This window comes from Cajanus cajan, chromosome 2, assembly GCF_000230855.2.
Source record: "Cajanus cajan strain Asha chromosome 2, NIPB_CcT2T_4, whole genome shotgun sequence".
NCBI lineage: Eukaryota > Viridiplantae > Streptophyta > Magnoliopsida > Fabales > Fabaceae > Cajanus > Cajanus cajan.
In genome coordinates this window covers 53,664,167-53,691,655 of record NC_138518.1, presented here as the reverse complement: position 1 = coordinate 53,691,655, position 27,489 = coordinate 53,664,167, and the positions used below count along the sequence as shown (strand labels likewise).

General features: G+C 30.9%; 1 protein-coding gene across 1 annotated transcript in view; it reads left to right on the top strand.

The window, feature by feature from the left end:
• LOC109811230 (callose synthase 7) overlaps positions 1 to 19,354 on the top strand; it is a 57,445-nt gene extending 38,091 nt beyond the window's left edge. The window contains exons 21-42 of the mRNA XM_020374908.3: positions 832 to 936; positions 1,185 to 1,279; positions 1,373 to 1,454; positions 1,553 to 1,713; positions 1,803 to 1,926; positions 2,059 to 2,153; positions 2,266 to 2,362; positions 2,451 to 2,605; positions 3,633 to 3,742; positions 3,817 to 3,927; positions 4,020 to 4,088; positions 4,199 to 4,385; positions 4,486 to 4,597; positions 11,867 to 11,989; positions 12,079 to 12,197; positions 12,328 to 12,411; positions 15,650 to 15,762; positions 15,913 to 16,142; positions 16,910 to 17,707; positions 17,802 to 17,852; positions 18,128 to 18,313; positions 18,640 to 19,354. Coding sequence (XP_020230497.2) covers positions 832 to 936; positions 1,185 to 1,279; positions 1,373 to 1,454; positions 1,553 to 1,713; positions 1,803 to 1,926; positions 2,059 to 2,153; positions 2,266 to 2,362; positions 2,451 to 2,605; positions 3,633 to 3,742; positions 3,817 to 3,927; positions 4,020 to 4,088; positions 4,199 to 4,385; positions 4,486 to 4,597; positions 11,867 to 11,989; positions 12,079 to 12,197; positions 12,328 to 12,411; positions 15,650 to 15,762; positions 15,913 to 16,142; positions 16,910 to 17,707; positions 17,802 to 17,852; positions 18,128 to 18,313; positions 18,640 to 18,879 — 3,447 coding nt within the window. The 3' untranslated portion in view covers positions 18,880 to 19,354. The remainder of the gene's footprint in view (positions 1 to 831; positions 937 to 1,184; positions 1,280 to 1,372; positions 1,455 to 1,552; positions 1,714 to 1,802; positions 1,927 to 2,058; positions 2,154 to 2,265; positions 2,363 to 2,450; positions 2,606 to 3,632; positions 3,743 to 3,816; positions 3,928 to 4,019; positions 4,089 to 4,198; positions 4,386 to 4,485; positions 4,598 to 11,866; positions 11,990 to 12,078; positions 12,198 to 12,327; positions 12,412 to 15,649; positions 15,763 to 15,912; positions 16,143 to 16,909; positions 17,708 to 17,801; positions 17,853 to 18,127; positions 18,314 to 18,639) is intronic.
• The last annotated feature ends 8,135 nt before the right edge of the window (positions 19,355 to 27,489 follow it).

Here is a 27,489-nt window from a genome sequence, read left to right as displayed (position 1 = left end):
AAGAGAACTTCATAGTTAAGTGTACTTTTATAAAGTTTCTTATAAAGTATGTAAGTGAAATCAAAACACATTGAAAAATTTTGTTAGTTTTTGGAGACAGTCATTGATATACTAAAAACATCCTAACATCTCGAAAAGACCTACCTACAAAGGGTTCTAATCAATGAAGGATTTCGATCAATAAAAAATTGAGTGAAGTATCATATAAAGTGCATGATGTGCAACTATTAAGATATCAAATTTGAGAGACATTACAAAGCCACTAACTTGCACTTAAAGTTGAAGGGTCACAAGAAAATATGAGTAGAACAAAATAAGCAATAATGCTATAACTATTATTAATATGGTATAATAAGTAGCCATAAAATGATTGTAAAATTCGTTGCACGATGGTTACACAACTAAAAAATAACAATGTTTAGAAAAAATTACAAGACATGTGCCACATGTCCCGCTTTGCAAAAACATACACTCATAACTACTTCGAAAAAGTTGATGCTATGCAAGCATAGCTTTGACTTGAGGGGGAAACTGTTCTATAGAAGCCAATCCCATGGGGTATTCCATAGCTTAAGTGCTTGGTTGCCTGTCTCAACTAAATAACATGATCAAAGCTAATAAAACCAACGAGTTACATCACAACTAGCTGGAAACATTCCAATGACCTCACCATGATATGGTTGCCGAGACAATAAGTTGTAGCCTATCGTGTCACATTTTGGCCGACCTCATGACTCATAAAGTAGTTGGCATTGTATAATAAGCATTGTAATTGTTTCCTTTTTCTTTTGTAAATAGTCCAATTTATGTATTCTATTTCATTTTATCTAGATACAGACACTTGAAATGCTCCATTCCAGATTTCCATCCATACCATTAGCTTTCAGTCAGCGGTTTTGGACTGGAGAAGACAGAAAAACTAAAGAGGTGGAATTGGTATGTGTACAATGAAATTATATATATAACTTCCATGGTCTTGAAAAAGGTCCACCACTGTAATTTTAGCTGCAATGTTAAGGTTTTTCAAGTGTTCGTAACCTATGCAACTGTAATTTCCAACAAAATCAGTTAATTAATAAACGTTAAAAAACCAAAACCTCGACTGTGATTGATATTTAAAACCATTATTTCTTCATAAAAGCTAAATATCTATCTGTAGTCTTACGAATGGAGTTCTGTGGCAGGATGAGACATATGAACGGAATAATATTTCATACTTTTCTCAATTTTGGAACGAGTTTATAAATTCTATGAGAGAGGAAGACCTCATCAGTGACAGGTCCAAACTCCTCCATATGGCTTCATGACAAACCTTGCATTAGATGCCTGATTTTCAAGTTTCTGATTATATTCTTCACTACTAATTTTATAGGGATAGAGATTTGCTTCTAGTTCCATACAATTCAACTGATGTTTCTGTCATTCAGTGGCCTCTATTCTTGCTTGCTAATAAGGTGTGTGTCATATGAGTGGTTCCCTATGGCCAAAAGTTTATCATAATTGAATGGACGTGTCTTTTTATTCGTTGCTAAATCGCTTTAATATGTGATAGATTCCTATAGCTGTTGACATGGCAAACGATCATATGGGGACTGATGATGATTTATGTAGAAAGATTAGGAGCGATGCATATATGTCTTCAGCAGTTGTTGAATGCTATGAGACTCTCAAGGACATCATACTAAAGCTTTTGCTAGATGAAGAAGATAGGAAGTAAGAAACAAATAATCGTAGCCTCTGTTCACCCATTTAATTTTCTTATTGGAATCCTCATGAGTATTGGGTCTCTTCCATGGATATAGTCTTGTAAGAAGTATATGCGCAAAAGTAGAACGGTGCATTCGAGAAGAAACATTTCTCCAGGAATTCAAGATGAGTGCCTTGCCTTCACTTATTGACAAGTTAGAGAAATTCTTAACTCTACTGGTAAGACTTATTCAGATCTTATAAATAGCATTCTTAACTCATTGCCTTCCTTTTTTGCTTCTCAGTATATTTCTGGTCCTTCTTGTAAGACTTATTCAGATCTTATGAATATCATTTTTTTTCCATTGGCAGCAATCACCACATGGAAAACTAAAGTCCCAGATTGTCAATGTCCTACAAGATATTGTAGAAATTATCATACATGACGTTATGGTTGATGGCCATATGTATGCTTGAAATTAACAGCCACTGGAAATTTGGTTTATGATTGTTTATTTTCTAAACCCCTTAATAATTTCGACTTTACAATATTAATTGGCTTGGTTCTTTTTTCTCCAGGTTTCTGCAAGAACCTCAGCAATATCATGTAACGAGAAGGGAGAGATTTGTCAACATTAACGCTACTCTTACACACAAAAGATTAATGAAGGGGAAGGTAGTCATGACAACTATACTCAAGTGAACACGTTACATTATTCTTTTTGAATGTTCTATTGCGAAAAGTTTCTATTTTGTCCATTTAGGTTGTTAGGCTTCATTTGCTTCTAACATTCAAGGAATCAGCCATAAACGTGCCCCAAAATCTAGAAGCTCAGCGCCGTATTAAATTCTTTGCAAATTCCTTATTATTTACGAATATGCCAAAGGCTCCCAAAGTTAAGAACATGATTTCCTTCAGGTTAGTCATTTTAATAGACTAATATATTGATAGAAAAGTAAAAAACTTGAATGAGTATTGAATAATGTGAAGGGCTAACTCATGAATGGTTTTACATGAACCAACACCTCATGTAAAAGTCTTTCGGCTTGAAGCATGCTGAAACACATTGGTCTACCCTATCTTGTGTTGAAATTCAACTTTATATTAGAAGAATGAAAGCAACTAAAATCAAACTCTTGAACCCTTGGTCTTACAGATATAAACTTTTAGGTCAAGACTTGCGAATAATTTTATACCACACAAATGCCAAATTTTAAAATGGATGGATGAAATGTACTCTGTGCATTAGATATACTAAAGCATTTTTTCTGACTAACTCTAAGGAGAAGAATGATTAAGATACCAAGCAGATGTGTTTTTTTCATTACTACTGCTCTTATTGCATGTACGTGTCTTCAAATGATTGACTTTCTCAAATATATTGATGGTTGTTTTACTTTTGTTGAGAGATAATTATTAACAAAAAGTTATTATGAATGTTAAACACATGTACTTTTATTTATTGATTGATGAGTAAATTACTCTTTGGATTTCTTTTTTATTTAATTGATTTAATTTAATTCCTTAATTTTAAAAAATAATACAATATTGTTCTTTCCGTTCAATGTAGACTAATGACATTATTTTCTTAAAAGTGTGATACAATAAAAAAATGTGTTATCACATATATAAGGAAACATAACATTGTTAGTCTAAATTGAACAAAATTGTATCATTTTTAAAAATTAATAGACTAAATTAAATGAATTAAAAATAAAAATTGAAAAAATATTTTAACCTTATTAACTATGAATTAAAGGGTGCTAGGTGACAAAATACCTAATATCTTGACTAACTATTAGTATTTGATCATTCTAATGTAATCAACATATATAAGTGCACTTCACTGGATGTTCTAATAATGCTAATTCAATATAAATGTTAATATTCTAACAATTTTCCCTCATGCTATCATATTGTGAAACTTATTTGAGTTTTGATTCAGTGTTCTAACACCGTATTTCAAAGAAGATATTCTATATTCTCATAAGGAACTCTATAAGGAAAATGAAGATGGAATATCAATTTTATTCTACCTAACCAAGATATATCCTGGTGAGAGTTTTTATATGCTTATTTTTCTTCCGCATTTTAATGCATTTGCACTGTTTGACATTATTGCACTATAGATGAATGGCCCAATTTCAATGAACGACTAAAAAGTGATGATCTTGAAAAAGATATGGAAGAATCAATTCGTCGGTGGGCTTCTTACAGAGGACAGACACTCTATAGAACAGGTCTTGATCGTAATGAACAATATTTCTGTTGCTTGATTTGAATATACTTTCTAATTTAAATGTTATTTATCAACCATTTGCTTTTGCTATAGTGAGAGGAATGATGTACTATTGGCAAGCTTTGATCCTTCAGTGCTTCATAGAATTTGCCGGAGACACTGGTTATTTCTTTTTTTACATACTGACACTGTGTTCAAAGTTCAAATTCTGAGATATGACCAAATTAATCCATTCATATACAAAAATCAACTATTCGTTGTATCTCTTGCAGCTCTTTCTGAAGGCTTTCGGACAGAGGATTTCTACAACAAAAATAAGAAGTTTCTCGAAAATGCACAAGCTATGGCTGATTTAAAGTTCACCTATGTTCTTTCTTGTCCAGTGTATGGTTATCTTAAAAAGTCCAAAAACGAAAGAGACAAAAGTTGCTATATTAGTATTCTCAACCTCATGTTAACGTGAGCCAATACAACCATTTGCACAACTTTATTAGTTCATTGTATATCGTAAAATAATAGAAAGGGGATTGACAGTGGAAAAATTTAACAATCCATGCAGGCATTCACCCCTTCGTGTTGCTTACATAGATGAAGTAGACGAGAACAAGGATGGAAAATCTCAAAATGTTTATTACTCGGTTCTTGTCAAGGGAAGAGAGAAATATGATGAGGTATGGACAAAAGATTCTCGTTCGATATTTATTTTTGTCATATTTATTAAAATGTTATAAATTAAATTTTAGTTTGTACTGCACTTTATTTTGAAGACATACCATTCACTCATTGTTGGGATAGGTATAGGTTGGGTAGGTTCCGGTGGTTCAAAATTAAAGTATATTTACATCCAATCGATCAATGTAAATCGGTTTGGTTTAGTTTAAATTTTTCAAGTTTTCTTTTTTAAATCTGAACTGAATCAACTCAATTACGTTTGGGTTGGTTTATATCACCTGATAAAAAAATAAAAAATAAAAAAAGGGAGGGGGGATAGAAAAACAGGAAATTGTTAAAAAAAGTTGATGAATAATCTAAAAAGTTAAACTTATAAAATTACATAATATAAAAAATTTAGTATTATTGAATTACACAATATAATTATTTCTAAAAATAATATAATTTTTTATTGCTTTGGTTTGTCTTTTTGTCCAACTCTAGAAAAGTAAATCAAAAGTGTGCAAGATAGATGTTTTCTCTACAATTTTCTCTATTTATAAATTCCAGCATGGATCAAATAAGCACTACCATGCATGTTATAAGCACGCTTGTGTTTGTCCTCAAAATGCCTAACTCCAAAATTGTTGCACGATCGTGCATGTGTCAAGCCTGATTGTGCTTCTTTGAGAAACACAAAACGGTCATTTCTCACACAGTTGTGCGCATAGCATGATTGTGTTTCGCTCCTCGGTTCTCTAGTGCCTCAATGTCCTTTGCCTGACCATGCATATGCTAACATGGTCGTGCTTTTCATTATTACTCATATTTCACCCATTTACTAACTTTTCTTGTAAGTTGTAACTTTTTATGGATCTACACTCATATACTATAAACTAGGTCTAAATTGATCATAAGACACAATCTTCTTGAAGTCGTAAAATATATTTGGATTATTGCCGGTAAAAGAAAAAGATCATTCTCATCAACACAAACAAGGAGAATATCACCATTATAAAAAAATTTAAGATAAAGAGCATACTTGAGCTAACAAAGAACAAAGTCATCTTAATTTAGCAAAGCTCAATAGCATAGACACATTTTTCAACTTTGATATCTTCCTAAGATATCTATTTAGAAAAGTTGGTTTGATGTCAAATTTGAAAATTCTCTACCCTATTTGAGTAGCTAAAGAGATAAGAATAAATATTGTTTCCACATAAGCAACTTGCAAACATTTCATCATAACCAACTCCATGTTGTTGCTTGTATCATTTAACAAGTCTTGTGTATCATTTCACTTCTCTTTCGATATATATTTTTTTTTGAAACAGCAAAATAAATTGAGGTGGCACTAGGGGTGCCATAACCCAATATTACAAATTACAGGTTATTTATAATTTAGTTCATTTGAACCAAATTACTGCATAACCAAATATAAAAACCATATAATTACACCCCAAAATAAGTTACTCCCCGATTCTTAACTTTGGCTGCAGACTATTTGACACAAACTACCTAAACTTGTTGCTCGTTACATTACTGTTATTCCCCATTTTTAATTACTATGAGCATAGGTATTATTGACCTTCTTTTACCTTTAAAACCTCCATTCGATCAGACAACCAGAGACAGCAAGCATTGCCCTGGGTTACAGAGCCGCTAAGCAAAAGGAATTGTGAACTGCTTGTTAAGTAACCTCATCCACTACCATGAAGTACACGTGATCTCTCTAATTGTGTTTTCTAAATTAAAAATCTCACCTTCAAATCTATCCATATTCCTATTCATCCACACCGTTCGAGTCGTTGCTAACCATAAAGTTCTCCAAGCTTGTATTTGAAGATTAGATGATAAAGGTGCTGGGATAAAGTTGAAGTGATGTGCCACATCTTGAGGGAGCGGAGATGGACAATTTATCAAATTCAACAAACTTTTCCAAATGTTATCAACTTCTTGGCAAGTGCAAAATAAATGCGAAACAGTTTCCTCTACCTTGTTACATAGCACACAAATGGATTGTTGTTCATCTAGGATTAAATTCCTTCTTTTTAGGATATCTACAGAAGGAATACCTCTATTGACTATCCTCCACAAGAAAATAAGTGCCTTCGGTGGAGCTTTTATGGACCATATTTGTTTGAATAGTGTTCCTTCCTCCTCGGGCCTTGACTCTGATTCAATCACCTTGTATGCCTCTTTCAGCGAAAACACTTCATCTACTTTGGACCTCCAAAACCACCAATCTGTTTGGTTAATTGTAGGTTGCCATCCTCGTAACCCCTGACCAAGTTCCTGTTCCATCTCCATATGACTTACAACTGTTTGATCACTCCACCTGAACCTCCAGTTCCATTCACCCTCCACCCACCCCCCCCCCCCATTTCACTAATCACGTGGTGTTTCTTCTTAGAGCTTGCAAAAAGTGATGGGAATTTTACTGCTAAGGTAACTTGATCAACCCAATTATCCAGCCAGAATCTTACCGCACTACCTCTGTTGACTTTCCACTCCAACTGACTATTGAACCACCCCTCTGATTCCAGCCCACCACATACCTTTATCAAGTCCTTCCACCAAATTTTGTAATGCATTCTGTGCACATAAATTTTGGAATCCCCCATATTTGGAGCAAAGAAATTTCACCCATAGAGATTCTGGATTGTGAAATAAACACCACCTTCATTTGGCAAGGAGTGCCTTGTTAAACAGATTAATGTCTTTTATACCCAACCCCTCTTTTTCTTTAGAAATTGTGACTTTCTCCCACTTGATCCATGCCATCTTTTTAGTCCCCTGATTAGACCCCCATAAGAATTGTCTTTGCAATCTTGAAATCTCGGAACTCACACCTTTTGGTATCTTATAAAAAGATAGATAGTATAAAGGTAGAGAAGTGAGTACTGAATTAATCAATTGCACTCTACCAGCCATGGATAACACTTTCCTTTTCCAATTAGATGGTCTCCTTTTTATTTTTTCCACTACAGGGTTCCAAATTTCCTTTCTTCTTGGGTTTGCACCAATTGTCAGTCCAAGATAAATAAAAGGTAATTTCAATAGTTTTACAATGTAGCAGTTGTGCATATCTTTCCATTACTTGGTCTTCCAACCTAATGGCCCTGAACTTATTTTTTATGAAATTAACCTTTAGACCAGAAATTAGCTCAAAACATCTCATAATTTCCTTAATAACCACCACGTTCTGAATGGAGCCCTCCCCTAAAATCATTGTGTCATCAGCATATTGCACAATACTGATGTTAACTTTATTATTCCCCACCACCATAGGTTTGAAAATATTCTTCTTCTCTACTTCCCTCACCATAGCTGTTAGACCTTCCGTCACCAATAAAAATAAAAATGGTGCTAAGGGATCTCCTTACCGTATACCTCTTTTCAGTAAAAATTCCTTAAACGGACTTCCATTGACAAGTACGGACGTTGTTTTCGTCCTAAGGCATTCACTAATCCACGACACCCATTTACTGTTAAAACCCAACCTTTGCAGAATATATAGTAGATATGACCAGCTCACAAAATCGTACGCCTTCTCGAAATCAACCTTAAAGAAAATCTCATCCTTTTTTTTCACCCTTGCTTCATGAATTGTTTCATTCACTATTAAGACACTTTGCAATATATTTCTTCCTTCAATGAATGCACTTTGTCTCTCATCAATTACGAATGGTAGGACCTTTTTCATCCTATTGGCCAAAATTTTAGAAAGAATTTTATACATACACCCTACTAATGAGATGGGTCTGAAATCGTCCCAACTCTACGGATCTTCTTTCTTAGGAATAAGAGATATGAATGTTGAGTTAGATCCTTTTGGGAGTCTACCATTCTGATGAAACTTGTTGAGAAATCTGCAAATATCTCCTTTCAGAACCTCCCAAAACACTTTTATAAATTTAAAGTTGAATCCATCCGACCCTGGACATTTGGTACTTCCACAATCTCATACCGCTCCTTTTATCTCCTCCTCCCCAAACACTGTCACTAGCATCTCATTCTGACTCAAAGATATGGATTTGAATTGGGCTCCATCCAATTTTGGTCTGACCATTGACTGTTCCTGGAATCTGTTTTCAAAGTATGACATAGCATTATTCTTCACTACCTCAGGTTCCTCCACCCATTGATCATCTATAAATAGTCCCTTTATCTCATTCTTCCTGCTCCTCCATTTTACCATCAAATGAAAGAATTTGGTGTTCATATCTCCTTCTTTGATCCATTAACTTCTAGATTTTTGACACCAAATAGACTCGTTTCTAATTACTGCAGCCCAGAATAGTTGAAGCAATTCAACCTTTCTACTGATTTCCACCTCAAGTAAGCTTCTTACCTCCTCAATTGTGTCTAGATTATTTATTTCATCCACCACTCTCCTTTCTTCCATTTTTTGGCTTTTGAATTCCCTTGCATTGCATTCCTTCAATCTTATTTTTAATTGTTTTAATTTCTGTTGTAGCACATAAGCTCCCCATCCCTGAATATGCATCCTTCTCCAGGCCTCCTCAACAACCATGTGAAATTGATTGTCTTGAATCCAACAATCCAGTGTACAAAAAGGTTTTGGGCCCCAATCCACCATTTTTTATTGTAATAGTATTGGACAAAGATCAGAAACACTCCTTTTCAGCACCTTTTGAGAAATGCTAGACCATTCCAGCAACCACTCCTTCGTGACAAGAATTATATCCAGCCTACTTTTCACCCTACCATTTGGTTTGTACCAAGTATACTTCTTGCCGATTATTGGTACTTCCTCCAATTCCATCTAACTAATAAACCTATTGAATTGTGTCATCTCCCACCTTCTATTGTTGCTCGCATCTACATTTACCCTTTCCTCGACCCTCCTTAAGCAGTTAAAATCGCCCAAAATACAACACATTTGAACTTGACTACTATTTTTCATCTCGACCAATTCTTTCCATATCACATCTTTTTCAGCCTGAATACATGGCATATATACATTAACAGTTACCACTCTAGATCCATCATCCTTCCATGTCCCCTCCATACCCAAATATGATGAACTTTCAAAGAATGAGCAACATTGAAATGCTTCCTTCCTCCAGATACATAATAGGCCTCTTGCTGTGTTAACAGTTGGAATCGCTCTCCACTCGCACTCACCTTCACCCCAAAAGCTTTTGCACATAGCATCCGTAATTTCCCGTGTCTTTGTTTCTTGCAAACATAGTAACTGAACCCTCTCTTTTTGAATCATCTCCCTGAGGTTCCTCCTTTTCACCCTACCCCCAAGTCCCCTTATATTGAATGTGATAATCTTCATAAGGCACAGTTATAAACCCCCTCCTCATTCACCCTTTGGAACTTAAGTTTCTCCATCACGTCTCTATTTTCCAAATTAACCATATGTTGGATAATTTGTTCCTTTGACCCATTATGGGAAGTTCCAACTTCTTTTCCAATTTGCCATAACCTCTTTGCTTCCTCCTTAGCATTTTTTAATCAAAAAGCCCTATTGCAGCTTCTAATATCACTGTCAGAAATAGATGGGCTCAAAGATAAGTTGGCTAACCTTACAAATTTTCTTGTTGAACTCTTCTTTGTGTCACCACCAACTCTCATCATTGGCTTTGTCTCTAGCTCGTTGATCTCTTCCACCAAAGTCCCGTTGCCGCCCCCACCATCCTTGTCAAGCGCCAATACCATTTGACACTAATACCATTGAATACCATTTGACTCTAATTGTTTCATTACCTTTAGGAATTTTTGACAACTACTAAGTGACATTCTTCTTTATGGCATTGATTTCTTCCTCCATAACTTGTCTCCTCCTTTTTATCTTTCATTGTTTCATCAAAAGTTAAAGGTTCACTTTGAACAAAAAAAAATAAAATAAAAAATTTATAATTTCAAGTTCAACATATATATATATATATATATATATATATATATATATATATATATATATATATATATATATATATATATATATATATATATTTCTTGAACCCTTCATACATTTAATTCCTCGCCGTTCACTTGAACTCCCTTCAAAATATAAGACTTCATGAGCTGACGGGAGTAAAAGAGGTGTAGTAGAAAACTCATTTTGATGTTACAACTTATTGGTATTTTTCCTCAAAATAAGGAAAATAAATCATCTATTCCTTCTTCTTTCTCCAAATTTCATTTCTCCTCTTTATTAAATTCTACATCTCTGCTCATAATAATACGGCTTGTGTTCTTTAGAAATTGCATCATAGCCAACAAACACATACTTCACACACCTATCATGAAGCTTAGATCTTCCTTGGTTGGGCATATGAGCATATGCAATGCTCCCGAAAACTCTAAGATGGCTTCACCTAATTAACTCCGCCATTCACTATCCGTTATTTCCCATATTCACCATGGTCATGGTGCTTATGGTGAAAGTCCTCTTCATCCTTTTTTTTTTCTCATCTTTTCTCTTGTGAAGCTTAATTATAAGTTACAAACAAACAACTATTGTGAGCCTTCTTAGGCCACCAGCCTCGTCAGTGAACTAAACCATGGTGAAATGAGCTCTAGAAAGTTTTCCAATAAACAAATCTGGTGACCCATAAGAGTTCTTTTTATTTTTCTTCCTTCCATTTCTTTCTTTTTCTTTGTTTTTTCATCTCTTTTTCATTTTTTCATATGTTCGTCATCATCATCTCTCTCTCTCCCTCCCTCTCTCTTATTCTATGTGACTATTCTTGTTCTTCATTGGTTTAATTTTTTTCTTTGTTTTTCAAAATTTTGAAATTTAGTTATTTGTATTTTAGAATTTCATTATCATATTCTATTACGTTGTTTTCTATATTAAACCTATAATGTTGTTCCTAATTCTGTTTCACTTATAGTACAATGTTAAGTAGTAAGCCCGACCTCATTAATACACTTTTAATATCGATTGCAACCCTAAAAAATTTAGTCCATTTAGGATGTGGGATTTTTGGCTTGGACTGTTCAGTTTACAGTTTAAACAGATTTAACTGTGGGTATACAATAAGATGACCCACAAACTTTTTTCACCAAATATATTTTTTTTTATAAAATAAATTGACCAAGTGTCAGCAAATAATTTTGTTATTATTTTTTGTCAACATGTATGATGGTGAAAAATCAAGTATATTGTATGTTGGTTCATGGATATACATGGTAACACAACATTGCCTTAGTTTGATATCAAGCAAGGATTGCTCAATTCATGTTGAGTTGGTTTGGGGTTTTGAACAACCTTAAATTTTAATTAGAATATTCATAAATTGCAATACTAGGAAATATATCGCATCAAGCTACCTGGTCCTCCAACAGTCATCGGTGAAGGGAAACCTGAAAACCAAAATCATGCCATTATATTTACTCGTGGAGAAGCCTTGCAGACTAGAGACATGAATCAGGTAACTTTTCCTTCAACTTAATTTTAATATTAATTTAAGAAGTACTTTTTGTATAAATCAATGCTCAAATAATTTTCTTTTTGGTTAAGGAAAACTATTACGAAGAATCTTTCAAAATGAGAAATGTATTGGAAGAATTCCGAAAAGAACACAGTGGGCAGCGAAAACCCACCATTTTGGGTATAAGGGAGCATTTATTTACTGGAAGGTTTGCCTTGTGATAATATCTAGTATTAAATTTTGTTTCGTAAATTAATTTCATGACCAATAAAATAAATATTTCTATCACATATTAAACTTGAATCGGCATAAGTTTACTTGTTTTCCTTGTTTCGCAGTGTTTCTTCACTTGCATGGTTTAGGTTAAACCAAGAGAATAGTTTTGTGACCATTGGTCAACGAATTTTGGCAAATCCTTTAAGGTTAGTACCACTTGTTTGTTCTGTGCTGCTGCATGTTAGTCTTATTAAAATTCCCTTGAGTTTTTCATCCTATTTTCACACAATTTTCAACTCCAACCTTGTTTTCCTCTGGGAATATTTGTCCTTAATTGCAATCACCCCTCTCAACATTAATTGTGGTTTGTTAAGAACATCTTCATGTGCTGGGTTAGATATTGTTTATTTAGATTTATATAATCCTTTTAAAACATGGACAATCCTCACTGTTAACAACTCAGCAAGTATACCGATTTAACAAGTAATAAACTAAAAGTAAACAAATTATTGTCTCCACAAATTGTAGTTTAATAACAATTTGACCAATCAATTATTCATTTGATTTAACAATTAAGAAACAACTATAAATTTTGGGTTTCTAGTTTAATTAACTAAATGATAAAGAATGCAATAACATGATATTTTAAAGATTCAATGGTTTAAAATAGTTATATTTCATAATCCTGTTATTTCTGTAAGGCAATCACTTTCTCTTCTAAACTTGTTTCTGATAAATAATTTTCCTTTTTTTTAAGTCCATGAACATGGTAATGCAGTATTCTAAATCGGACAATTAAAGACTTATTTATACTCACAAGACATGACTTTTGTTATAGCCTAACATTATTTTAACACAAACAACAATTGAACCTAGGAGCAATAAATCCTTTGTTTCTAACCTTGCACACAAATGCCCTAGAGAAACAAAATTAGTTGTAAACATTAAGAAAAGGAAGTTCACATGACATATAGTTTATTCCTATCGCTGGGCGCTCAAGAGTTGTAAGGTTATTAAACTTGAACAATTTAAACCACAATCTTCCAATTTCATGTTTTAAATTAGGAATCAATTTTTAATTAGTTTCAATCATAAAAAAACAGTAAGCATAATTTTAATAACTATATTGCATTAACAATAATAAAATTTAAAGGGAAAGCGAATTACAAGAAGTTTCAACCAAGGTTCACCCTAGTTTAACCAAACTAGGGTTTAGAAACTCATAGGATTTCTAAGAAATATTTTTATCAAATCAATTAGGATATTAAGTCAATGAATCAGAAATTAAATTGATGGGTCACTAATTAAATTATATGACTTAGTCTCTATTAAATTTAAAAAAAATATTCATGTCATATATATTTTATATCTATAAATTTCAACAGCTATCTTATTCCTATACTCCGATGAAATATCCATAACCAAGCAATCATAAGCATACTTCTCATCAATGAGAAAATACATGCTTTTTCATTTGAAAGCTGTTGTGTACTTGATATATAGTGAATTTTATGTCTTTGCTTCACAACAATGACCAAGACAAAAACATAACACTATCCAAAATCTTTTGTTCATCGAAAAGTTCACCTTTGGAGATGCATGAATTTCTGTGATTTCAAATACTCCTCATAATAGCACACCAACAGATCTTCCAAACCTCATAATCTTGATATTTAGAGCTACCCAAGACATAATGTTGCCAAAAATTTGTTTGTGTCCAAGGAAAAAATAGATTCAATTTCCAGCCAAGAATACTACTATTGCCAAACCCGGAAAAAAAGGAACAAGAGAAAAGAAAAAAGAAAAAAAAATGTGTAGCAGATTCTTCATGTTGAGCGCAAAAAGGGCATGTTATATTTTTTTGCTTCATGTTGAATATTTTTCTTTCTTAAGTTTTTATTTAATGGGATCCTATCCAACCAAAACATCAAACAAAACACATGATTTTAGGAGGTATCTTTATCCACCACAAGAGCAAAAGGAGTTGTTACTGAGATTCCTATTCAAATTCAAAATCATATTATATCCTTTACTTATTTTTTTTAAATAAAAGCTTTTAACATGCAAAAAATCATTATAGGATCAAGTCATCCTAACGACATTAGCATCCCAAGATCTATCCATCATTTGTAACATACCAAAATATATATAAAAATAAGCAAAAAGGAACAATAAACATGGGGGATGTAGACCAAAATCCATGTACAACTCAACAAAATCTAAACAAAGGTAATTCACTCCGATTACAAAAAAAAAGGCTCCCTAATAAAGAAAGGCATAACATCCCATCATAAAAAGATCTAGAAACAAGTCTAAAACTAGCTAATTCATCAGCACATTGATTGTGAGAAAAAGCAAGATGCATTTGTGAATAAAGAATTAAACAATGATTCCATCTATTACGGAAATCCCAAGGGACCAAACTGACATTAGAAAAATCTTTCAAAGTAAACTATGAATCACTTTCCAACCATGATATATACCAACTATTAGTTTATGAATTATCAAATAGTAAAAACTTATTTGATTGGAAGAAAGAATGGGGAGACAAATTTATAATGATAGGCTTAGTTGAGAGGAAAACTAGCTTACAAGAATAGTTGAAATAGATTTGAGTAGTGAAAATGACTTACTAGTTGCTTGAATACAAATGTTGATTACATGGCCTATTTATAAGCCTCAACACCACCATTCATGTTTTATGTAGAAGATTCTAGAGATATCTATTCTAGAATTTTCTATCTATTCATAATTGTCTACGTGATTCTAAAATTTGTATCATCTAGTAGTTACTAACATATACCTATGTATTTTTCTAGAATAATCTAGCTTATTCTAGAAGTTTGTATCACATTTTAACACCAACCAACTTAGTGAACATATTCAATTGCTATCATTATATGCTTAACTTACATAGTATGATCTAGTATGATGAAAACTCCGCTTCCAAAATTCCACCACCGTATAGGTAGGCTTAGGCTTTACATTTTCCAATTTCAAAACCAAATTCTCAAGATCATTTTCCCATTGAAATAAACTCCTCCAATTGAAATGCTATTTCAAGTCATTATTCCCCCAATACCCCATATTGTGAATCACTTTAAGTTGTAGTGACATCAAGAACAACCTTTAATCTAGGCATGAATGTGTGTGTACGTTGGAAAGTTGCCTTAAATGTTCTCACCCATGGCTTGCTTTAATCTAGTTCTCTATGGAGCACCTTCGTTATGTTCCGTGCTAGGGTGGTTTGTTTTGACCAACATCAATTAAAGATATATATAACTTATAAATCTTGGGCTTGAAACTTCAATAAAGCATAAACTCATCACTAATTTGTTTTGCAATTGAATGTATTACAAGAATAGCATATGCCTAGTTTTATTATTTATGCATTAAAACGTTTCCCCTACTTCAGTTAAGTAATCAATGTTCATGAATTTGCAGGGTCCGATTTCATTATGGTCATTCTGATATATTTGACAGAATCTTCCACATTACAAGAGGTGGCATAAGTAAAGCATCAAAACTTATAAACTTAAATGATGATATATTTGCAGGTATTATACGATCGAGGAGAAAATGATATCTAACCGATCTAACTTTTCTACTCGTTATGCTTAACATTCATACAATTCAATTCAAATTTATACATACAATAGATTTATGTGGGTCGGAATATTTTTACTAATTGTGCTTCCCATGCATAGGGTTCAATTCAATTCTACGTCAAGGATTTATCACACATCATGAATATATACAAGTTGGTAAAGGGAATGATACAAGCATGAATCAAATATCAGTATTTGAGGCTAAGGTTGCAAGTGGAAATGGAGAACAAACACTTAGTCGTGATGTTTATCGACTTGCCCAACGATTTGACTTCTATAGGATGTTGTCATTCTACTTCACAACAGTTGGTTTATACTTTAGTAGCATGGTAATTACTCAAATCTTATTTTGGGATCTTATCTTAATAGAGAGCACAAGTTGTGTGAAACATAAGAAATGTAGTTATAAAATAACTTCTAAAAAGAATGAAAGAAGCAATAAATCAAGCAAATCGGAGACTTAGGATAATATATTATACATCATGGAAATAGAATAGACTGTGTTGAAAAGAAAATAGTCACATTGTTTATACTCATAGTCTCCAATAGAGATTAATTATTATATTTAATACCAATAAGATATAACCAACATTAATGTGTGGATGGTTTTTTAACACTTGGAGGCTAAATTCCTTCAAAAATTCATTTGTCACCAGATTGGTCTTTCACAAGGACAAATATAATGGCATTTTGAATCCTTGAGGAAGTAATTTTGTGACATAATCTTTGGAGGACTAATATGGCGGCAATTTAAAATTTTGAAAGACTAATTTGGTGGCTAATATTTGTGAAGGACTAACATGGTCATGTATGTAACTTTGAAGAACCAAATTGGGTGTTTTCTCTTCAGTTTTATTCAGGCTCATTTTAGATTGTGTTAACTAACTTCTTGAAAATAGAGTATAGACAAAATGTATATCTTCTATCAAAATCACATTGCTTAATCTGGTGTTAGATTGTGATTTTTTATTTGACTATATAATGAAATATTTGAAAAGTAAAATGGAATACAACCCTAGATATAACTAGATGCCTAAATATAAAGCATGTGACTCCACTTTTGTTGTATAAAATGGACTTATTATGAATTTTTCAGGTAACTGTGTTGACTGTGTATTTGTTCTTATATGGACGTTTATATATGGTTTTGAGTGGAGTTGAGAGAGAAATTCTTGAACGTACAAACACACATCAGAGCAAAGCCCTTGAAGAGGCATTGACAATTCAGTCTCTTGTTCAGTCAGGCTTACTGCTTATGCTGCCAATGGTTATGGAAATTGGCTTGGAGAAGGGATTTCGCTCTGCCTTGATTGATTTTTTCTTCATGCAGCTGCAGCTAGCTTCTGTGTTCTTTACTTTCCAGCTAGGAACAAGAGCTCATTATTATGGAAGAACACTCTTGCATGGAGGCACTAAGTATAGACCAATTGGTCGTGGATTTGTTCCCTTCCATGTGAAGTTTGCTGATAACTACAGGTTGTATTCACGAAGTCATTTTGTGAAGGGCCTAGAGATTCTCATACTAGTGATTGTTTATCAAGTCTATGGGGAATCATATCGCAGCTCGCAACTTCATCTATTCATAACAGTATCAATGTGGTTTTTGGCCACTTCCTGGTTGTTTGCTCCTTTCCTTTTTAATGCTTCTGGCTTTGATTGGGTAAAAACAGTGGACGATTGGAGAGATTGGAAGCAATGGTTGGGATATCGTGGTGGTTTAGGTATTGCATCTGATAAAAGCTGGGAATCTTGGTGGGATGAAGAAAATGAACACTTGAAATACTCAAATATCAGGGGGAAAATAATTGAGATAATTCTTGCATTTCGCTTCTTTCTATACCAATATGGAATTGTCTACCACATGGATATTACTCATCATAACAAACATTTGCTGGTAGAGTACCTCATTTTTAGTATTCTTCAATCCTATTAATGGTTGCAAGTTCTATTGGCACCATCTTATGACTACCTTTGGTTTTTCCTTGTAGGTATTTGGAATTTCTTGGGCAGTTTTAATAATAACACTCATGGATTTGAAGGTACGTATAGGCAAATGCTATCTGGGGATCAAGAGTGACTTCCCATCAAACAATTATTGTCTCAATTTAAGCTCTTTTTTTTGTGTAAAAGTAATAATAACATAAGTGAATTTTTGCTTCTAGTTTAAATTTTAGACATAAAACATTACTTTTTAAGCAAGCAAGGGGAACTTTTAGACCATTGTAGCCATTGTAGAGCTAAAATTAGTTCACATTTCTGGAATACTAGTGCGTTTGGCTTCTGATTTCTGTAAAATAACATATGACCATATCAGATGCTATCCATGGGAAGACGAAGATTTGGCACCGACTTTCAGCTCATGTTTCGTATTCTCAAGGCACTTAACCATCTTGGCATCTTGATAGTCATGACTCTATTATTTTTGATATTTGAACTTACCATATCAGATTTTTTTGCTGCCATTATTGCCTTCATGCCCTCTGGATGGGCCATTATTCAGGTATGTTAGAACTTTTGTATCATAGAAAAGCACTTGTTAAAAAGTAATTTTTACACTTCTTGTCAACATGTTTATGTCCGACTTGTCGTGGAGTATGTTTGAATACAGGTTAAAAGTTTTTTTTTAAGAGTTTTTCTGTTAAAATATACTCTTTATTCTTTGAAGAAACTCTCAAGAACGTTTCTAACTTGAATCTAAATAGATTGTTAAGTATATTAAAGAAATTAATATTGGTATATATTCTAGTTACCATCCTACAGAATTTTCTATGTAAGTACTTCATCCATCCAAAAATGCTGATGTTCCTTCTTTCGTTTGTATTCAAGATTACACAAGCATGCTCGGTATGCTTGGAAGGAACTAGACTATGGGTATCGGTGAAAGAGCTATCCAGAGCTTATGAATATGTAATGGGATTAGTAATCTTCATGCCAATATTCATTTTGTCATGGTTCCCATTTATATCAGAGTTCCAAACCCGTTTGCTATTCAGTCAAGCGTTTAATAGAGGGCTCCAAATTTCAGTGATTCTTGGAGGAAAGAAGAACAATTATAAACCTGATTGACATATTGATGAATTTCCAAGGTAATCTAGCATGTACAATACATAAATTAAAGGTTATTTTTGTACCATTCATAAAATTATGAAAGTGGTTTTTTTATTATTATTTTGTCATTGATGCCATAGTTTTCCAATTATTGGCAAGAATTTGAAGATCAGTTTGAGGAGAAAGTGATCTCCCAAATATAAGAAATTTTTGGGAACTCATATGATTAATGACTTGTTTGAATACAAGGGAGAATTTTTTTTATTAGAAAATACTTTTTATTTTTAATAGAAAATTTTTTAATTTGTAGTTAAATAGACTTAATTTTCTTTTACTTTTCATAATAAATTTTAGTGTAAAAAATGAATATCCGAATAGTGAAGCCAATGACTAAAGCACTAAAGAAGGAACTTCACATTTTGAAACTATAATTGTATATATATCAACAATGTATATGTATGAGCAAAGAAGAAAGATTTATTTATTTATTTTTATCTATTGGAATCGAAAAAGGGGGTTTATAGGGGCTTATATTTCACGCACTTTAATCAAGACCCCTTAGTGAGCTTTATTTATTTGTTACAAATTTAAAAGAGATTTAGAGGTCAAAATCATCTATCCGCATTTTCCATTTTATTATAAATTTTTTTAATTTACGCTTTGCTAAATACGAATAACTTCATATTAAATATAATATTAAGAGATTTAAAAAGATAACTAATGTATGGGGAATAATATATTTTATTTGAGGGGTTAATGAAATTAATGGAAGTAACTACCGAGAGAGCTTGACATTGAATGTTGTGAGGGTGGTTTGTAAAATTTATTAAGGGGAAAAGACTAAATTGAATTATTGCATTTATTAATTTTATAAATTATAATATAATTACATTTTTTTTTAATTGTAAGTTTATAGTTAGTTTTGCATTCTGTACAGATTTTATGTGTTCTAGAGAGGTCATCAAAATGACCAACTTGTTTAAAGCCAACATTACGTACTTCTTGCATAACATTGACTGGGGGACTATTGTTTCGGGAAGTGTATCAACGTGAAAGATCATTATACAAGATATAGCAACCAAACAACATAAAAGTATATCTAACTCAGGATTGTCATGTAAAAACAAAGGTTCGACATCAAAATATATATCTATATATGGTTGGGAACTAAGGATGTATGCAGTAATTCGGATCAAATCCTTAGGATAACATAAAACAAGTATCTTTGTGTGATTACATATTCCAAATATATGAATATATATATATATAGGGGGCAACATAACATCTTCCTACAACCGATTCTAACTATACAACTATCAGAGAACACAATCTTTGGAGATCTAGCCACTCCAACCATATCTCTCCTATTGCTCACAAACTAAGCTTCAAACTTACTCATGATCTTTGTGGTATTCAATATGATCATTACAGTTCAATAGAAGGAAAATAGGGGTTAACTTGGTAAACAAAGCATTATCATATGTATGCAAATATATAGAGGAAATATCATCAATATTTAATTTCCTTTTTAATCCCTATTTTTATTAAAATAGTCCATTTCAGTCTTTACATAGTTAATTATTTTTCAAATTAGTCTTTACCGTTAATTTTAAACAAATTCCCTTTATGATTGAAATTACGTTAAATATGGAAATTACATGACATCTACTTGGTAGTTGGTATAGCTAGCCATTAAAAAGTTGAAGAGTCAAAGGAAAAAGTTGAGGGTGTTTTTTTCACTAATGACATACAATCATCATAATAAGAATCATCAATAGAAGTAATATATTTTAGAGCCTTTTCAACCTAAGGTCAATATTATATTGCATTAATAGTATAAACATACTCTCCAATTCCAAAAAGAATGAAATATTATCGTTATGATTTTCTAAGCATTCAATGTCACAATAGCTATAAGATTTAGATCATAAAGACCTAAAGGGGATTCAAAGAGAACATCAAAATCAACAAGTCACAAAAGATGCTTCAATGCTTCTTCAACATAAGGGTCAAACACTAAGATATTCTCCTCTAATCATTAACATGAGACAATTCATTTTCGTGAATAACTTGTATTCTCTTTAAAGCATCAAGTAATGGAGAACCACTATGACCTAAAGTTGTCAAAATGCAAAACTCTCATACAAGGCTTTTCATAAAGTGATCTATAAGTGTTTTCTCAATACTATTTTTAACAAAATTTAGAGAAGATAACTTTTGATAAAAAAAAATTCTTTAATAGGCAATTTTTTAATAAAGGTTTTCATCATTGAACTGTAAAGGCACCATTACTTAGATCCATACAATGAGATTTGACAATTTTAAAAATTTGCTTCCTTTAGAAGTTGAATTTTATGCTTTAAAAACATTTTTAATTTATTTAAACATCCAACATATAAAATTGAACTTTAACTATTTTTTTACTAAACATTCATCATTTCACACATCATAATCACAACATTTAACATTATACTCATCATACAACATGCTACATTAACCAACTCACATATACACTCATCATTATGTTAACATTTATCAACATACTCAACTTCTAACAATTTTTCTTTCACCCAAGATGATTCATTAAGTGAACATAAGAAAAGGAATTTTTCTTAGCAAACACCCTTTGCTAAGCATTCTTCAAAAAAGGTCCCAAGGTAGAGACCAAAATTGATCACTAAGCCAAAAGGTTTGACTAAAAGGCTCTTCCATCTCAAAGGAAATAATTCTTTGAGTGAGATCTTATTAAGCAAAATAAAATGGCCATCTCATAAAACCCAAAATTCATTAAGCGAACATCCATATTGGAGTGGATTTAAAAAATTGTCTCATAAAGGCTAAAACTCACTTATCCAATCATTTTTGTTGAGTAGAAATTTCAAGGCCTTCCAAAACACTTAACAGCTTGGATAAGCGAATGTCAGTTTGTTAAGCCAAGATTCGTCATGTTCATTAGTTTCACTGAGCGAGACCTATCTCAGTGAGCAAAAATGCAACATTTACACTTGGTCCTTCATCTAATGAAGGCTCACTAAACAAGGATGCCCAAAAACAAACCAGAATACATTCAATGGGACATTGGAATGAGGGGGAGTGGAACTGGGATTTCGGGTGGAGAAGAAACTGGTTAGGGAGGGACTCTGAGGAGTGGGAGAATCTACAAAGGAGACTACAAGGGTTACAATTTGACAGTCATAAAAAGGACTGGAAATGGTTGTTGGGGAATACTCAAGCATATACAGTGAAGTCCACCTATGGTGAATTACTATCTTGGAAAGTTGGGTCAGAAGAGGTACCTTTCCTAAAAGAGTTGTGGTCACTTAAAATCCCCCCTAAGGCAAAAATACTAACATGGAGAATGTACTTTGAGGGCCTACCAACTATAGATAACTTGAAAAAGAGAAACATACAGATAGCTTAGAATGAGGAAAGATGGAGGTTTTGTCTTGAGGAAACAGAAACAACAACACACTTATTTTTTCACTGTAGTAAGGTTGATCAGGTTTGGAAATTATGTTACAAGTGGGCCAATTTTAATATAGTTTTACCAGCAAATGCAATTCAACACTTCCAACAACTTCCAGGACACAGCTACAAAAACAAGCAAGCATCAAGATGAAAAATAATGTGGACGGCAACTGTTTACAATATTTGGATGACAAGAAACAATAATATCTTCAGAGTGCAGGGAGTTGATATACAACAATTGGAGTAGAAAATCATATTTACAACTCGGTCATGGTTGAAAATGGATAAGGATTTTCCATTCAACTATTTGCAATGGGAGTCAGCACCAGGGGTATGCATTATAGAAGATGAAGGATAAAGATAGGAAGACTTACAAGGGGACACCAGGGATGACACAAGAGATAATAATAATCTGAGTGGTTGAGTGGAAAAAAGGGTTCTATACAGGGCATTAAATGATTGGTAGAAAAAAAAATGAGAGTGAATGTCAACTACTCTTATCTTAAGGGCGAATTCGGGATTCACTGTTTTGCTTTGCAATGTTGGGTCAAATTACTTTTAGGTAGGATACTAAGATTTTGTTTGGTTAATTCGTAATTTGGATAGTTAATCTACATTACCCCTAACCAATACCTTGTAAATATGGGATTATGGCACCCCTAGTGCCACAATATAATTTTATTTGGCCATTTCAAAAAAAAAAAAAAAAAACAAGGATGCCCAAACCCTTCAACATATAGGGCGAAAGTGACCAAAACAAAAATCTAACTCTTCAATAACTATATTTGCAACATCAAAATACCATTGTCACTACAAGAAAACACATTAGAGTCAGGTTTATTCTTGACTTTAAAGAAAATAAGCTAACTCTTTATTGAATATAGTGAAGAACATGCATCGATTGACTAGACGACACTCTAAAATCATTGTGTCAGTTTTATTAGGCTAACACTTATTACATTCGACTAATGTGACACAAAGATCGTCCCCAAATATATTTTTGTGAAAATAATTTATTCATGAATGATAGAGTCAGTTTTAATTACATTAATTTAATAAATTTAGAATTATATTTATGTTTTGTTAGTTAAGATGACATATACTATTCTAATATATTTTTAGTGTTAACTAAACTGATTCTATGCTTAGTTTAAATTTTATTTTTTTTGTTTAGAGTGAGCTTGTTTGATTTAATCCAATATAATTGTGTTTTTCTTTAACTTGTTTATTTTTGTGTGGGCTTGAATGACACTACATTTTTTTACATAATTTTGCGATTATTGTGTTCTCTTCTCTAACACTATTATTTTTTTAATGAATTTTTAACTGGTTTCTTCTCGTGGGACTCTAATTTAGTGAGACTTGCAGCACTTTTTTTTTTCTCATCTTATAATTGTTTCCTTCTAGTGGCTCCCCTAATAAGAAAGGAACTTATTGCAAGTTGAAGTGTCATGTCAACGGTTAAATAATATGAGTGAGAAGAGGGCTGATGGGTGGAATAAGAGAGTTTTTTTTTTTTTTTGGAAGGTGGAGGGGGGAATATGGCCGGGGAAGATGAGTTAGGGTTAGGGAGGGGAGAGGTCAAGCGTGCATAAGAAGAGGAAGAGGGGGGCACAAGGAGACTTTTTAAAATTTGATTTTATGCTTACCTTAAAATTTAGCTAATATGTTTAGTTCATGACAAATTTTTTTATGTACTAAAAAAAAAAAGTCAATTTAGCCACCAAATTTAGCGTCTGAGTATTTAGCGTCTGAGTATTTAAAGTTAATTTAGTGACCGAATTAGCGATCGAATATTTTCAGTAGCAATTTATCGGATGCTAATTCCGTCAATATTCGGTTTATAAATTCCATATCCTTTATCGAATGAATAGTCATCAAATTATATGCAAATTTGCGCCCGAATTTGTTTTCAGTGGCTAAATTGACGATGAAAAAGTTTCGGTCGCTAAAATCAATACAAAAATATTATTATTTATAATAATAGTAGTGACCAAATAAAAATCGGTCGCTAAATGTAAATTTTTTAAAAAATTTAAGAACATGTTTTTTTTTAAAGAAAGCAAATATAAAAATATATAATATTATTTTTATAATGATAAGAAATAAAAATCATGACCCTTCCAATAAAATTATTGTATTTTTTAAAAAAACACAAATTATATAATTTAAAATAGATAATATATTATGATGTATTAAAAAATGAGAAACATAATGTTATAAAAAAAAATTAAATAATAATTTTTATTTGATTCTTTTAAAAAATTTAGACTAATTTGAATAATAATTTATCTAACAAATTTATTTATTTTTCTCTTGAGAAATTTATTTCTCTTTTATCATACTTAATATTTTATTTTTTTAGATAATATGAAAATACACAATTTATTATGCTTTCCAATTTTGTTAAGGTAAATAAACTTCTTTTTGTAAATCTTATTTTATTTCAATTATTGTTTTAAAAATTACACTTAAACATCTAGTTCAATTGATATAAACGTGTTAGTTCCATCAACTTAAAAATAATTGGTTTATATAAGAATTAATAAGAATTTATCAAGCAAATCTAAAATTGAAAAAAAAAAAGTTGATTGTTTTAAAATAATTATTGTGTTAACTTAACAATAACCATCATAAAATTTTCAAATGTATTTTTAATTTAATTATTCATAAAAAAATACTTTTAGATTAAGCATTCACCAAAAAAGATACTTTTAATTAAAATATATTTTTAAAATTTTATTAATTCATTGTCATTCTCTCAATTGATTAAAAAGTGATAGAAAAACATAATTAATATTCAATTAGTTTAATAAATAAAAATTATAAAAAGAAATTATATATATAAATATACACACCAATAACACGAGAAATCAATTACTTAGAATATGTTACTATCTATCTTTGATTATATATGTACTAATTTTAGGTAGATATTGTTCTTTTAAGGAGACGTGATTTTACTATTATATATGAATATAATCTCGCCACCAGAAATTGATTCAACAATAGCCATATATTTTAAAATATTTTTATTTTGTTTAATGATAAATTTTTAAAATAAAAATATTTATTTAAAATATATCTAATATACATATATATTTTTTAAAATTATATTAACTAAATATGTATATAATAGTTTATCTTAGAAATCAATTCATTTAGATATTATAAAATATTTTATTTGAAACATCAATAAACATATTTTATTATCTTTTCATTTTAATTTATGTAAAATGTTAAGAATATTTAAGTTAACATGAATAAAAAAAATAACCATTATAAGATTTAAAAAAATTAATTTAATTATTTATAAAAATACTTTGAAAAATATTTTTAATTAAAATATATTTTAAAAATTTTGTTAATCCATTATCATTCACTCACTTTATTAAAAGGTGATAAAATATAATTAATTTTCAATTAATTTAATAAAATAAAAACATTAAAATAAATAAATATATAAATATATATATATATATATATATATATATATATTCACATACATATTTATATATATATATATATATATATATATACCATTATATATAATATAAATTTATATATATAGGCATTATATTTTGAAATAATTATATTTATTTGATGATAAATTTTCATCTTCTTTATAAAAATAATTCTATGAAAAATTTAAGAAAAATTATTTCTAAAAAAAATATTTCTTCAATATGTTATTTTCAAATAACAAATTCAACGCAAGAAAAGAATATACTTAAGTAAGTTTTAATAATAATTACAATAGTTAAAATAAGTAAGTGTTTTTAAGACAATACTAATATTAATATGGTACGACTAAAAGGATATTTTAAAAATTTAATGAAAAATATGATGAAATTTATTATTTAAGAAGAATAAAATGCATATTTTTATTACAAAATCTCCAATTATAAAGAAATAATAAAAGTTACCTTTGTTTAAAATCCAAATCGACTAATTTAATAAGAATGAATCAAGTGATTGTTTAATCAATTTAAAAAAAAAATCAAATTATTTTAAAACCAATCCAAAAGCAATGTAAAAAATTGTTTAAATCAAAGTTTTTTTTTAATGTTCCTTTTTATTTTTATTTTTTATTTACTCAAAACATATTTTTAAGGTAAATAAAACACCATTTTTTTTTTTTGAAGGGAAAACACCATATTTAAGAATTACAGATATGTATACATTATTTTTTTTTCAATTATTTAATAGAATATATAGTTATTTGCATTATTCTGTAATTATTTGTACATTGACTTCTTATAATAATGTATTATTTTATTAATGAAATTACTTTACAACATTAGAATATAAATTTAATTACTATGGATTTGACCATAGTTTAACCACACGGTAAAATACTAGTTCCAATAAAATCTAACGTTGAATTCCATTAATTTAATGACTTATAATCATCAATTATAAAATTTTATCTATTTAATTTATTATATTTTTAATATAAAATTTATATAAATTTAGGCTCCTAAATTTCTAATGAATCTGAGCGGGCCAACAAATGTGCATATCATAAGAAAGGTTTATGATATATACGTCTCCTTTTTTATAAGTACACTTCTTTTATTTTTTTTTAAAAAAAATATTTGTAGTTATTTTTAAATTTTTCTAATTTTATACTTCCAACCTTTCAATTTGCTACTTTCTTCTTTTTTTTCACACATTTTTTCTTTCTTTTTTCTTTCAATTTTCACATGCATCATCTTGTCTTCTTCCAATTTATTACCTATTTTAGTAAATAGTTTTAACTTTAATTTCTCGATTTTTATATTATTTTGTTTTTCCCTCATCTCTTTCACTTTTTCATATGTACCAGAACTGATACGTGACAATATTGTAGTAAAAGCGGGGAGAGAGGAGATAATAGTAGGGAAATTGAAAGAGGAAGGGAGAATAAAGTAATGTAAAACTAAAAAAAATAAAATTACTTACTAAAATAGGTGGGGTGAAGGAAAGATAAGGGGGGTACATGTGAAAATTGAAGAAAGAAGAGAAGATGTGTGAAAAAAATACTAAATTAAATATTATGGATATAAAATTAAAAAATTAAAGTAAAAAATCAAGAATATTTAAGAAATTTAATTATTTTTTAAAAAAAGAAGGTGTATATATGGTGAACCCATAAGAAATTCGTCCAGCAGCCCACTT